Raw genomic sequence first — 15929 nt, 5'->3', positions numbered from 1 at the left:
TATAGGGAGGTCTGTTCAGGTGCATTCTGGGTGGGTTGGTCTTATAGGGAGGTCTGTTCAGGTGCATTCTTGGCGTGCAGGTCTTACAGGGAGGTGTGTTCAGGTGCATTATTGGCGTGCTGGTCATGCAGGGAGGTGGGTTCAGGTGCATTCTTGGCGTGCTGGTCTAACAGAGAGGTGTGTATAGGTGCATTCTTGGCGTGCTGGTCTTACAGGGAGGTGTGTTCAGGTGCAATCTGGGCGTGCTGTTCTTACAGGGAGGTGTGTTCAGGTGCATTAATGGCGTGTTGCTATCTTGCAGCAGCAGAAAGTGATCGTGCCGTTGACCAACAAAAACCTGGTCTAAGTAGCGCAACATTTCATTGTAATTTTGACAGCGTATTAGTAAAATGGGCCTAGGCTAATGCACAGCCTGCACACTATGCTTGTTACTAGAGCTCGACCGAAATATCGGCGGCCCGATATTATTGGCCGATATTAGGCGTTTCCCAATGTATTGGCATTGGTATTTATAATGGCTGATTTATTTATTTTAGTTATTCATTCATCAGTAACATCCATAATGACAAATAAAAACGGACTGTCAACCATGTTATGAGTGTTGGCGCTTGCTGAGCACTCGCGGTGCCTCTCAGGACCATGTTTATGAGTGGGTTACTGGCTCTCTGACAGGCTTGGACCTGCTTACAGAGGTACATCACATTTTCTAAAACAGAAAGAGAGAAAAGACTAGATAGGAGAGAAGAGATGCAGAGAGAGAGAGGAAGGGACAGAGAAGCTGCTAAATTGAGATGATGGACGAGAAAGTGGACAATCTGTCGAGACGAGTCAAGCAGTAGTGATAAATCCGCTATCTGATGAGTGCAGCAGTGAGACAGACAAATAAACTGTCCTCTCACTCCTCTCTAAAGTCAAAGTGGAAAGAATGAGCCCCACCAATCCCCTCACGCTGTTTAAATCCTCTGTCCCGTAGCCAAATGTAGGAGCCCTTATTGGCCCTGAAATGTACCCTGTGGACCTCAACAGGTAAACAAGCTGTGGAGTTTAGCCTGTGGCCCCGGGGGTGAACATCTGAGCTGCCCGGAATCCTCCTGCTCTAAATATACCAGGCACGACAGCACGGTCAGATGTTCTGTACGGATGATACACAACACCCCCCAGCCCTAAATCACACAGCAGAGACGGACAGATTAGCATGGGATGAAGACATAATGAACAAGACAAAAGTGCTCGAGATGTAAGGGAGGGAAGAATAACTTTGATTCGGACATACCGAGTGAACAAATGAACAATGAAATACAGTGTGTCAAAACTATTTTTGTATAGAATCTGTAATAACCTCAGGTATGCAGAACAGACATACAGACACACTTTACACAAAGTGACATACAGCATGAAATAGAAAAATAGAAATAGTGAAAAAAATAGATTTAGTGGTCTTTTGTCTTTGCGAAATACGACAAGCTTTGCGATAAATCACATTTATATTTTTTGCGGCTGTCCATGATGAGTCAAATTTGTGAGGCTACATATGTCTTAGGAAAATATTTTTATTACTGTGTTTTTATTCCCATCATAATGGAACTTTAATTTGGTTTACAAACTTTACAGTCACAAACTTTATGACCTATTTCACAGCATGCACGACTCTGGAACTAATATTATCAATTACTGCTGTGCATTTCCCGCTATGAAAAGTCAAAATGTCTGCCGTGAAATGCAAATATCGTCATTATAGGCCATGCCCACACACACGTCTTCTGTTACTCTGGCTGATTACTGCTCACACACTCCTGAGATGAGGTTCACCCCTTGTGAACCATAGATGTGTTAAAGCTTTAATATTCACATATTTCTATGTTAATAAATACACTTGACAATACTGTGCATCCCATCAATTTCACTGTTTCAACCTCAGAAATGTAAAGTAATATACTATTTTTCACATAGGCACAATAGATTACCAACTGTACCGAGCCAAATATGGTGGCTATTTGAATATATATAATATTTGGCATGTTTATTAGTAAGTAGGTCTGCAAGTATGACATTTTGACATTGAATTACAGAACTTATAGATAAACATCTATCTTAAAATGGATTTGTTTGTCAGTATTGCAGGGTTTCTCAATCACTTTAACTGATACTGATACTTCCACTGATTACTGCACTATAGTTACAAATGGTCATTTTCTGTTGCATGATTTAATGCAGTTGTTGGAGGAGATGATGTGTGTTGATGATGTGTAATGAGCGATTAACTGACCACTGACGACTGACTCTACTACTTTCATCTGTTGCAGAACATCGAGCTGAAGGTGGAAGTAGAGAGCTTGAAGCAGGAGCTCCAGGAGAAACAGCAGCTTCTGGACAAAGCACTGTAAGTCCACAAATAGTCATCATAATTATTTGTCAGCATGTGCAAGCCTTACCTTAAATATACTAAGGTTTGGAGCTGTGAATGTTTGTGTCAAAACAGCAACAATTATATGGATACATTACACCAAAGAGACTGGTTTACTTAACTGAGAAGTCAAGATGAGTGACTATCTCAGCCTGTGTAAGCCAACTACTTTAATGTCTTCTTTGGTCACATATACTTTGATTAGTACAGTACATATTATTTACTGCTGGGAAGATACACAAGTTGTTTGACTTTTACGTTTTCATAACTTATATACTCAATTTATATCCGTCGGTCCATTTGACTAATGAAAGTTGTGTGCATGGCCGTCTATGGCTGTTGTTGGCTCCATGGTCCTGTCTTAACTGTGGCAACACCTCAAATCTCTAACAGCTCATATGTCATAAAGCAGCTGATAGAGATAACACACACACACAAATGAAACCCACAAGTTAAACCAATGACATATTCCAGAAGTCTTGTTTAGGATTATTGTTGACAGGCTGGAACAACTGCTGGTGTCTGACATGATGATGAGAGTGTCCTTTAACTGGGGGGAGCAAGTATCTGTTCAAAATAAATAGGTGCTTGAGGAGTGATTGTGTAAACCGGTAGTTTAAGACAGGGAGGAACAGTTAATGTTATTTAAAGTCAATGGCTCAATGGCTTGTCTAGATAGATAGATAGATAGATACGTAGATACATACACACACATACTTACTTTCTTTCTTCCTTTGAAAGAAAATGTTAGGCATCCATTAGCAAGACAACCATAACACAACAAACACATACATCACACATACATTAGACTAAAAATTGAATTAAAAATCACTCACAGAAATCCAATGACCATGATAAGGTGAGATACTACTGTAGACTGTGTATAAGGATGATAGTGCAAAAGTGAATAGTGCAGGGATTGAACAGTGCAGTAGATGATGATGAAGTATTGACCATGACAATAAAATACAAACATAATAACTTATAAACTGACTGACTGAATACCATTAAGAACATTATGTAACAGGGAATAAGTTACAAAATGTAAGATGTAATATAATATAGCCACTTAGAAAGTTGTACAGCAGACAACTGATATGATTGATATGAGTGATATGATGTCTCTATGTGATACAGTTGATTCCTTGAAACTGAAGTCCTCCTCTACTTGCAGTGCTTCTCCTGCTCCAGGATGGAGCTTGAGCCTGCTTCAGGAGTTTAGTGGCTTGCATGGGCAATGTAGGCAAGGGTGGACGTCTTTCTGCGTTGTTAGCATGTTGACATATCAGTTACCGCGCTACTTTATATTAGTTACTGCTGAAATCGACAGAGAGGCCGCATAAAGGACAGGGTTCTTAAAAGTATAGATTATCATTGGCCAATTGTTGGTGCTCTTGAAAAGGATAAATTAGCTCTTATTACTGACCTCCATTCTGTTGCAGTATGTCACTACCGCTCTTCTTCTGTAGTATTGTTGTAGTCCAAACAACACCTATTCTTGCTAGTGCTTGTCACATCTTTAAGGCACAGTCTTCTATGACAGTGTCTTGAATCTCAATCTCATGAACTCAAAGCATTTCTAAATTGTTTGCGTTGCTGACAGACCCAGATAACTGATGTCCTGCAGAAAGACTGGCGCACGGCATGAAGCTCTTGTCCCCCAAACAAGACAGACATTTGCATTGCTCAGACTGGTTCAAAATATCCAAGTTATTTGAGCTGCTGCATGCGGCGGACAGAGTTAAAAACGTATGTAGAGAGGGTCCAGGACAGGACTCACGGCGACAGTGTGGCGTCTGCCATTCTGGGAGCAGAAATTTTCGGATAGCGTCGTTGACTGACGGAGTGACAGATGCTTACACAGTTGGGGTCCAGAGGAGTGAACCGAGAATGCCAAGAAACAGGATGAGTGTGAGGAATTTCACATTTTAGAAAGTGCTAAACCACAAAGTCCAGGTTACCAACAACGGGAAAAAAGACCCGGATTGCATCCACTCCTGGATCTACGTCAAGCCTTTCACCACAGTCAGACTGTGTGAACATCACTTACGATGACAGTAAAAGCCTACATGGGTGGGGCAATTTACTTAATCTCTGCTATAAGTGGGAGGGTGTTGGTTACCCATGAGCCCTGTAGCAGACAGGAAAGTGACATCATCATCTGTCTAAATTTGTGTGTTTATGAACTGAGTTGATTTGATCTGTATTTAGTTTGATGCCTCTAATTAACTCTGGTCTGTTTCCATGTTAAACAGCACGACAGCGGAGAGCTTATCCAATCACAATGAGGCCGAGCTGCAGAGACGGTGTCGGGAGAGACAGCAGGAAATCGACCACATGGAGCAAGTGCTTGAGACCAAGATTCAGCTCTTGCAGGAGGTTTGTCCCCTCACACCTTCAGCTTATTGAACTGACACACAGATGCCCCAGATTTACAAGTCCTAACTGTTTCTGTCCGTGTATTTCCAGGAGGCCCAGCTAGCACGCAGCGAGGCTGAGCGGATGGCCTCGCTGGCTGGATTGCACTCCCACGCCTCCCTCCTCTCCCTAGACACCCCCATGGAGGACATCACAGAGGACGAGAGGCCTTCCAGCCTCCTGTCTTCATCCAACACCAACAAAGACAGGTGCTAAAATACTACGAAATGTCCTTACACCACCAATATCAGACAAACCAAATCCGCCTCCCTGTCTCACTAACAACGCATCTGTCTGGTGTTCAGGTTAATAGAGGAGCTGACTAAAGAGCTGCGCTCCAAGGAGACGCTCATCACAGAGCTGAGCGGCGAGAAGGTGACTCTCACACTCAGGGTGGGAGACCTCGAGGGACAGGTTCAGGAGCTGTCTTCCTCTCTGCTGCAGAAGGACAAGGATGTGGATGTAAGCACACATTTTTATTTCGGAGTCTTAGCAAATGGATATCCAAACTTTCTCTAACCTTAGGAATTATTCAGTAAATGTGTTTCTAGCAGCTAGATATGTACGCAGAGTATTTCTGTCAATACCTGCACATGTTAAGTGCATTACTCTGGACCACCATGTCTCCTCTGGTCACACAAGGCTCCCAAAGCAGCATATGTGACATTCCTAACCCTTATCTTAACAGCTATTCATGTAGGTCACAAGAGCTATTAGTCCACACATACTGCTACTCATACAAACACAAACACAAAGACACACACTAACACAAACACACACACTGCAGTGAAGCACGTAGGCAAGTATTGACACACATGAAGCATGATTTCTGTAAAGGTATACCTTATTCTAGGGCGGTGCAATATGGAAAAAAATCAAATATCACGATATTTTTGACCAAATAATATCGATACCGCAAATATATTGTAGAATTGACTATTGTTGAATTGACTACTATTTTTTTTATAAATTGTCACCAGTAATGTGGCTATAATGACTAAGTGGGAAAAGGTAAACAGTCTGGTAAGTTCAGAAAATCTGTCTCTTCTGCTCCAGTTTTATCAGGAGGAACTTGGTCGAGAGAGGCTGCGCATCGGACAGAAGATGCAGGTACGTGGAGCTCTGTATGTTTTAATGTACGTTAATTCATTAGTCTTCACGTGTCATTATAGAGTTCTCCACTAAGTGTCAGAACAGCATCACAGTTCTCAATGTTTAATGTCAGTCAGACTTCTTCTCTCCTCATGGAGACGTTGGGGCCGACGACTGTAGATAAAATAATGACACATATTTGAATAATCTGTAAATTCCCTGTAGTATTTAAGAAAGAGGGCGATATTGCAATATGACCAGTACTCACATTAGGAGTTTTAGGTACAGAACCAACAAACTTTGACCCAATGTCTTCTTATTTCGGTAATGAACTTCCTCTGAAGAGCAAGGCAACGCAAAAATGTAGTGCTTAGAACTGTAATACTGCAAAGGATGGAGTATCATCCGAGGCTTCCAATGAAAATCCATACGGAGGGTTTATTCCATCAAACAAAGTGCCTGAATCTCATTACAATTACACGCTTTGACACCCCCCAAGGACGCATTTCTCTCCCTCTAATGAAACAACAAATGGAAGGGGGACCATTACCTTCATGTCAGATCCCTCTACTCAGAAAGACTCTTTACCATCAATTCGCATTTCTATAAATTAATAATCCCAACCATAATTATCTTTATTATTCATCTTTCTAATGCTGTGCAGTGTTGCCCCATGTTGTTTGACTATACCCTGAAAGCATGGGTTGCAAACATATTTGTTGTTAGGTGAGGCATTTTAACTTGTAAATTAGTGGTGGATGACGGAGGCAAATGTGGGAGTGCAGTGGGCTACTTAGAGTGTGACAAGACTAGTAATTAAGATATGATATGCAACATTTTGTTTTTAAATAGATAAGAAAAGACATAGAAAGTATGAGGAGAGGCTGGTTGTTTTTTAAATGCAGGGTTTTGGGTCAATTTAGAGGACCATCGCAACGGGAGGTTGTTTGTTGGTGGTGCATACAGTACATGTGCACAAGAATGAGACAGCATATAGAATAAAATAATATATATGTACTGTACTGGATATGTTAGAATAATTTCATTATCAAGAATAGACAGAGACCACTGAAGTTAGGTCAATGTCCATTTTTACATGTACATACTGTATAGTACAATGGTACAGACAGCTGATTATTAATACAAAATGGACGTTAATACGTCATAAGTCATAACAAAGTCGATGTTGTCAGTTTATCTCATTGGGTCTGGGAGTCTCCTCTGCTTGCTCTGCCCCCCCCCCCCCCCCCCCCCCCCCCCCCCCCCCCCCCCCCCCCCCCCCCCCCCCAGAAACATCCTGTACCTTTCACAAGGACAGACGATGGCTCCATGGTTATCTTGGTTAGAGTGTTCAGTATAATGGTATTATTATGCAAACTGTTTCAATGATAATCTGAGAAAAAGTACAGTATGTGTCATCATTTTTCTAACAGGTGTATGACAATGGTTTTTTGTATGATCCAACACACCATGCGACATATGTTTGCATTTTAAGAATTTAAGGAAACATTTCACATAAATTTTGACTAAATCAAAAATGGTTTGCCACATTTTGTAGCTTTAAATGAAACATGTCTTTTACTGATTAGTGTAACTGTAGTGAAGCAAGACATAGAGTGTTTGTGTGTGTGCGTGTATGTGTGTGTGCGTGTGTGTGTGTGCGTGTGTGTGTGTGTGTGTGTGTGTGTGTACACACTCCCATAAGGCGCCTTCTTTCGTATGTGCATGCAGGCATCTCGCTGGTTAGCGGTTTAGCAGGTCTGGTTTCAGCCGGGTTTGTCGATAGGTCACGTTGACCTTTGAGTGCTCAGCGACCACAACACTGATATCAAGCTGTGTCGTTTCAGACACACTCGCAAAGAGAGCTCTTAATTAGTTCCCCAGCCAATTAGATCACATCTATGTCTGGAGAGAGAGGAAGAGCCAGGAAAGATATGCCATCTGAAACCTCTTGAGACACATATTTCCAGGGTTTCCTTTTCAAAAAGAATGTGCAGTGATTGGCCTGGAACTAAATTCTTTATACATTTGCTTGTATTTATGAACATTCAATTTCACAAAAACAAACATCTGATCAATACAAAGAAGTGTCTTATGTCCAGATTAGAGCCCGGCCGATATATTGGCAGGCCGATATTATCGTCCGATATTAGGCATTTCCTAATATTTCCCGATATCAGCGTTTACAATTGCCCATAAAAAAAATAATAATTAAATATTCATTCATCAGAATCATTTATAATGACAGATAAATGATTCTGTCAACCATGTTATAAGCGTTGGCGTTGCGTAGTTTGTCCACCCTGTTGGCCACACGGATATTTTTTTTATTATTGTGTTTTTGTTCAAAGGACTTTAAGTTTCATATCTTAAGTTTGTCTTTTTAGACATTTTATTTATCAGACCTTAAATATATTTTGATGCTCCTCTGTTGTGTTGTGACAATAAAACTAATTATTATCATATTATTTTAGTGAGAACTCATAAATACCCACAAATAACTAATGTTAGGGAAATCTGTTTATGTTTTGTAACGCGTTTCTGGATTTTATTGCCAAATATATATCGGCTGATATATATTGGCATATGGAATTTTAAAAATAAGCAAATATTTGTTTTGTATATTTTCAGTCCAGATTAATTATCAGCTGCATTCTTCCCACATGTGTTGTTAGCTATCTATAGTTTATAAATTCTAATGAACATCTGATTTAGAGAAAAGGACTCAGGCGCAGTTATTATCTATTATTATTACAATCAGCAATCAATGATCTCAAGGCAGACACAAGGTTCCATGACTCTGACTCGCGCATTGAGGACGAAGCTCTGCATGTCTTCATGGAAGTCACAGCGTGACAGCGTGACCATCTGTTTGCGCACCCTGGGGAAATCCTAAACTGTGGTCCCTGCAGAGATAGCACAGTCCAATGCATGAGAATGGCCCGGTTGTGTGACCGCCACAGTGAAAGCTCTGTGGAAATATCTGCACCACGGCAACGACAAATACAAATAATACTTCTTGAGGCAGTAGCATGTTTTGACACATGTTACACTGGTCTGGTTTGGGCTCTATTAACCTTGTTTTTTTTTAACTTTTTCTTACGTTTTTGTCCCTTTTTCAACACTTTTGTCACTTTTTTTGACGTTTTCAACACTACTTAACCCTTTTATTTTACAGTTATTTTTGGAGTTTATGGTCAATAAATCTTATCTATAGGAAATTATACCTGATATTTGAGTTAGAAAAGCAGAAATTAGGAATTATTTTGACTAAAATTAAAGGAATGTACTGTATGTTGATGGATCATGACAGACTGGAATATGTCAACATTTACTTTAATACTATTTCAAAACCACTTCAATTTGCCAAATGCCCAAATAAGCAAAGTCCTCTGGCAAGTCTTACAAATGTCACTGCTATTAATTACTTAACAAAGGACAAACAGCAGTTATAATAGCAGTTATGCAGCTGAAACTGATATTTATGTAAGAAAACTGACTGACAATTTTTTGATTATTAAAATAAGAATATGTGGAGCACTGACTGTGCTAATATGATTGAACAGTGTGTGTTATCTAGGGAACTGTTTTTGTTGTTTTGACTCTGTAGCTCCTCTGGCCTGATAAAATACTACCGAATGACAAAAGGTCAGGCAGGTGACCCGGGATACATGAATAAAAATAGAATAGATCATAAAAATGATCAATTTTATTGGTCTGCTCTGTATTCAGCCAGTAGAACTGTTAGATACAAGATTCCCAGTATAGGTTACGTGGTTATTACAGAAATACTAAATTAGGTAATGTTTTACACTGTTGTTTATACAACACATGTTTTGGTTTGTATATTATATTTCATATGTAGTACAGTTCTGTGTACAGTGAATAGTTCTGGCCAACCCTTTCTCTACAGCATGATTATGACCAAACTTCTGACATTGTGCTGTATGTTGGTGCTGTATATTTAGCTGTCCATTGGATTTTCTATAACACATAACAGAATAGGATATTAGAACAAAATAGGATATTATATCTAATGGTATTACATACAGTAGTAAAGAATGAATACACTGTATATCTTATAATAATGATTTTGATGTATCATACAAACCTGTGCGGTCATATCAACATATGTATATATATATATATATATATATATAGATATATATATATATATATATATATATATATATATATATATATATATATATAGATATATATATAATGTTTGTGCTGTATATTTAGCTGTCTATTGGATTTTCTTTAACACAAAACAGATTGAGATATTAGAACAAAATAATATCTAATATCTAATGGTATCACATACAGAAGTAATTAATGAATACAGTGTACAGTATATCTCAAAATATATATATATAATATATATCAATATAATAGAGCGTCACTAATGCTAACATGTTACTGAGCATTTTACCTGTTCAGTCACGCGAGCAAACCGAGGAAGTATCTGTCTCTCAGGGGAACATCACTCTTTATCTTTACGAATAACCCCGAAATAAAGATAATATTTTTGGGTTGGGATTTTATAACGTGTTTTAAAATAAATATGGTCCCTTTGACTTGGATTCATGGTGGATATTAAACGGTTAACATGTCTGTATGACTGCACCGGGCTTCTCCAACCCCCTGTGTTCTCTAAATGGTACGCTCCGGCGCTGCCGGTCTGGTTCAGCCAGCTTCATCGTTATCAGCCCGGAGGATCTCCGACTGCACGAAGCAACGACACCAAGAGCGCGTGTTTGCCGCTCGTGCTGTCGGTTAAGGCTCTGGAATGAATGAAGAGTCCATTGTTCGGGCTCAGACACAGGGGGAAGAGTCAGAAGACGGTACTGCAGGACGCCTGGTACTGCTCTGCGTCCGTTTCCGGATTATTACCGCTCCTCGGGCGTTATTAACCTGGCTGCGCGCGGTGCGGCTCGTGTGTCCGTGACAGCCGATTCATGTCGCAGAGGCTCCGGTGCCGTTGGGAAATGCGAAACAGCGGTTTGGGGACAGCGCGAGGACGATTTCCTGTTAAATACTGCAGCTCATTGATGAGACGTTCACATGACTTCGCTGTGCGTCTTTGGTAGCGTGCGCCATAGCCCCGATGCACCTGCGCCTCCGACAAATGAATGGTGATCCTGGGCTGATGGGTATTTTTTTTTAATGAGTCACTATATCTCTTAACCTAGATTTTTCACCTCATGGATTTCAGTCCTGCCTTCAGGACTCATGGATTTCAGTCATGATTTCAAGAACCTCAACCATTTTCTACAAGAATAGTGCTTCTCCTTGTCTACCTCATATCATCCATGTTTAAGCCTTTGGGTGTGATGCCATTGAAAGGACTGATGTCTTGAGCAGCTTTACATTATCTCGGATGAAAAAGGCTTTTATTGTGCTCTCAAAGCATGTGTCTATTGGGTGTTGACATTGGACCAAGTTCATCGTAAGGACTGGGGTCGTCCTCGTGCCAGAGTAGAATAATTACAAACCTGTGGAATGCTTGATCTCAAGATGAAGGAGACGTGTCGCGTCTGTGGACGGGAGCTCTGCGGTAACCAGCGGCGATGGATCTTCCACCCCACCCCCAAGCTCAACCTGCAGGTGCTGCTGTCTCACGCTCTGGGGCAGGAGCTGACCCGGGACGGCAGAGGGGAGTTCGCCTGCTCCAAGTGCACCTTCATGCTGGACCGCATGTACCGCTTCGACACAGTGATCGCCCGAGTGGAGGCCCTCTCCATCGAGAGGTTGCAGCGGCTTCTGCAGGAGAAACACCGGCTGAGGCAGTGCATCGGCGGGCTTTACCGGAAAACTAACTCAGAAGAGGGTGCTGTAACATCACCTGGGGGCGATGAAGGACCAGGAGATGGGATGGTGGACATTTCAGGTCTCACTCACGCAAAGTACTGCGCCCTGCTCCAGGATGATCTGGTCTACTCTTTGTACGAGTCCTGGGCTGACGATGGCCTGGACTGTCAACACCACCACCACCACCAACCTCAGTGTCCTGCTGGTCCAGGGTCAGAGGTTACAGTGGCAGGCTCGCATCGGTGTCTTCCCAGCACTCCCAGGAAGTGTCGGGGATGTTCCTACTGGCGGGTGGCGGACTCTGACTATGAAGCCGTCTGTAAGGTGCCCAGGAAGCTGGCACGGAGCATTTCCTGTGGGCCGTCATCCAGATATTCAGCCAGTGTTATTGGAGGGAGTGTGACTGGAGGAGTGGGAGGTGGTGGAGAAGGAGTAGGAGAAAGAAAAAATATGGAGGATTCAGAAGAACCCCCTTCTTCTTTAACTCTGGTCCCTGAATCTCAGGACCCCTCGAGGACATCAGACAGCGATCGCACCCTGGCTGGACGAGCCAGCTCCAGCCCCTCTATAGCATCCTTGGAGACCACTGAGGAATATGTTCAGCCTGGAGCCATTACAGCTGGGCCGCTGAGCTCCCCCAAGGATCTAGTAGATGACCGGCTATCCGACTCCCTCTCCGAGGAACACATGGGAGCCCCACATGGCCGAGCCTCACCCGGACCCAGCCTCTCTCTGGCGCTCTGTTTGCTGCAGAGCTACGCTGTCTACCGGCCAGTCATGAGCTCTAAGGGGAGCAAGCTGCCTGTGCTGCTCCGACGGAACTCCAGTAACGGAGGCTCAAGGCTGGGCTTCCCTGATTCTGTTCTGGGAATGTCTTATGGAACCCCAGAGGGAGAAGGACACAACCACATGCCAACACCTGAGCTGGAGCCCCCTCTGATCAGGCTCGGTGGTCAGGATCTAAACCTGGCTTACATGGAAGATTTGTTGAAAGATGTGTACAAAGAGTATCCTCCCCCACGTCCTCATAAGGTATAAAACCTTGACGTGGATGGTGATGATGATAAACACAACTACTACAGGATGACAACACATACAGTGGAGTAGTGGCTTTTGCATATTCACTGCAAGTTTGTGGGTGTGTGGGTGTGTGTGTGTGTCTGTGTGTGTGTGTGTTACATGAGCAGTCAGGTGAGGGTAAGCTGTGACACAGCATGGCCTAATTACCCTGCGTGTGTGTGCACGCACGCACAAATTGGTAGTGAGTGATGTCAGTGAAGTAGAAAGCATACAGTTTAATATATTTAATTTATGTGTAATATGTATTTTCCTATATATTTAAATGGTTTCTGATTACAATTTTGAGGATCTACGGTGACTTCTGTCACAGCTGCAAAATGATCCCAGCCTGCAGACCAATGACCAGTCTCCCAGTTACAAACTAGTCTGTAGCACAGGGTTGTCTGCTCTAGTATGTGAGGACAAGTTGTGTGCAATACTAAAATTCCTCAAGACAATAAACCTCAGCTGTAGTTTTTTTAGGGTGCTTATTCGTCTCTGCGTGGTCTTTGAGCCAGGGCTGCTGACCGAAGTAGGTTAGATGTGGGGAGACATTAAGACAGAGTGACTCCCACTAACTGGCCTAGTTTTACACCCGAGCCCTTGAGGCAAAGTGAACCACGCAATGTCAGACCATTCTATCATCTCAACTCTGGTTGGCTACTATCATAACCCTATTTAAATGCTATGTTAACTTAATCATTTCTATTAGAAAAAAAACACTAAACACAGTAAAAATCTATTCAATCTCGGCTATGTTAGACCACAAATTGATCTTGGTGAATCAAAGTATGAGTCTTTGTAGCCAAATATTCATCCTCTAGTAAGTGAACTCATGCATGCAGAGACTCGCATGGCTTTTTAAACAGTACACACATGAATGAGCAGACTTTGTAAATATAGTACACACATTACTCAGTCCACTGTAAAAGTAATGCCGCTTGCAGCCTCTGGCTTTTTTCATGAATTTGAAAGAAGAAGAAAAAATGTCCTCACAAATAATTCAGCTGGTGAATTTAGTCAGAAGCCCAAACACATACATTGAGTGTTTTCTATGACTTGAAACACATACACCTACCTTATTTTCTCTTATTACAGAGCCTCGTTGAGGAGCAGCAGAGTCAACTGGACCAGTATGAGTGTGCAGCCGGCCAGTGTGTCAGCGAGCTTCAGAAGGCCCAGCTACAGGTCCAGTCCCTGCAGGCCAAGATCCACCAGAGCGAGGCCAAAAATATGGTATGCCTCATTACAGTAAGATACGTTTGATGAGTCCACATCGTAGAAGTGATGACAGACTTACATGTAACCTGGCTGTTTCCGTCTGTAGAAGCTGCAGGAGAAGCTGAACGAGATGGAGTGCGAGCTGCGTTCGATCCGCCAGGCGGCTCAGAGTCAAGAAAGAACCATTCAGGATCTCACCGAGTCCATCAGCACCAAAGACAACGAGGTGAGTGTCGTCAACCTGTGTGAGATGACACCTGTAGTTGAGACGGTGCTCATGCCCGTGATGTTTTCTGCGTAAAGGCCCAGGAGCTGTACCAGATGATGGAAGAGCAGAACACCACACTGTGTAAGCTGAGGGAAATGGTCCACCGGAACCAGCTTGCTCAAAGCAAGGTGAGACATGGAGAGGAGGTGAGAGGAGGAAAGAGGAGCTCAGTGTGGCATAGGAAGTCCCCCCTGCATATAGTGACATGTAGTGGTGCAAACCATGATCCAGGATCTATCCTTATCGATAGTGAGAAATCTTGCCACCAGGACGATGACATGTTGACCTTTTGGTCTGTGGCCATTCTCTAGGCTCCAGAGGGGGTCAGCGAGTCCATGACGCTCGCCCAGCTGCAGGGCGAGCTGGTAGGGGCGCAGAGCTCCTTGTTCTCCCTTGGTCTGGAGCTGGAGGCCAGCCAGAGGAGTCTCAGACAGAGCCAGAGGCAGGGAGACGACCTGTCGAGGTTCAAGGAAAGACTCAACGCTGATTTACAGGAGGCGCAGCAACACAGGGAGGTCACTGAAAAACACAACCAGGTTAGTGTGTCTGTGAATGTGTGAGCCTGAATAAAGCTTTGGAATTATGAAGGGTGCAACACGTGTGACCTCTCGTCTCTGGGCCGCAGGACCTGCGCTGTGCCCTTCAGAACACCCGCTCGGAGCTTCAGGCCAAGGAAGCCGCTCTGAAGGAGGCCGAGGCGGAGAGACACACTGCGGTGCAGGAATCAGACACGCGCATCGCACAGCTCCAGTGCTCCCTGCAGGACAAGGAACAACAGTTACAGGTACTGTACACAATCCCATTCTATCTATTCATACGTGATGTAGTTGCATAGATGCACACACATGCACTTGGTTCTGATCCCTTCTACACATCTCTAGGAGTACTCAGAGATGTTGGAGTCTGGAAGCTCCAAACCAAGAGATGCCCTGCTGGAGAAACTACGAGAGCGTATTAAAGATAGAGACAGAGCTCTGGAGGTAAAACACGCACACACACACACACAAACTACTGTTCCATACGGATCACTGTACCATATACTGTGTGATTAATGCAACAGTCCTCCCTGTAATGGAGAGAAAAGACCTTATTATGCATCTTGCAGCAGTCGAAAGAGCCAGTGGTAGACAGTAATGCAAACTCCTCCTAAAACTGTACTCTAAGTCAGCATAAAATTTAACAACCAACCAAAATGGGAGAGACAGTTAGTTGCTAGCATGCAGTGAAGTGTGCTATTTTTATGTTTTCTGAAGCTATTTTAGAATCCATAGAAAAGGATCCCTTTTTTTATAGAAATCAGATGATCATGAATTTCATACGCTTACCTATTTGATCTAACTAGTTTGTAAGGACCATGAGCTTAGGAAACCGCACACCCGCTCAGAACATGATGAACATCCCAGTTGAGTGTGCCCAGGATTGCCCAGCAGCAGTGTGATTTTTATTTAATTTTTTCTCCCCCGCCGCCATCTGCAGCGCTCCATCGACGACAAATTCCGCTGCGTGGAGGAGCGCGAGGGCCAGGTTCGCAGGCTGCAGCTGGCCCTCAGGGAGAAGGAACGAGACCTGGAGAGACTGCGATGCATCCTGTCCAACAACGAGGAGACCATAACGGTACGCTCATCACACACACAGCACAAACATAAAGGTTTG

The 15929-nt window shown here is 43.0% G+C and overlaps 1 protein-coding gene across 1 annotated transcript in view; it reads left to right on the top strand.

Moving 5' to 3' along the window:
- The window catches only part of LOC117954387 (myomegalin-like), a 42611-nt gene that overhangs the window by 10747 nt on the left and 15935 nt on the right, over window positions 1–15929 (top strand). Inside the window, 12 exon segments of the mRNA XM_034888143.1 lie at window positions 2304–2380; window positions 4660–4783; window positions 4874–5031; window positions 5128–5284; window positions 5879–5932; window positions 13886–14023; window positions 14115–14234; window positions 14312–14404; window positions 14588–14812; window positions 14902–15060; window positions 15158–15256; window positions 15753–15929. The exon segment at window positions 15753–15929 is cut by the window's right edge and continues 336 nt beyond it. Coding sequence (XP_034744034.1) covers window positions 2304–2380; window positions 4660–4783; window positions 4874–5031; window positions 5128–5284; window positions 5879–5932; window positions 13886–14023; window positions 14115–14234; window positions 14312–14404; window positions 14588–14812; window positions 14902–15060; window positions 15158–15256; window positions 15753–15929 — 1581 coding nt within the window.

Source organism: Etheostoma cragini, chromosome 12 (genome assembly GCF_013103735.1).
Source record: "Etheostoma cragini isolate CJK2018 chromosome 12, CSU_Ecrag_1.0, whole genome shotgun sequence".
Classification (NCBI taxonomy): domain Eukaryota; kingdom Metazoa; phylum Chordata; class Actinopteri; order Perciformes; family Percidae; genus Etheostoma; species Etheostoma cragini.
The sequence above is the reverse complement of the archived record's forward strand: the minus strand, read 5'-3'. Positions and strand labels throughout refer to the sequence as shown.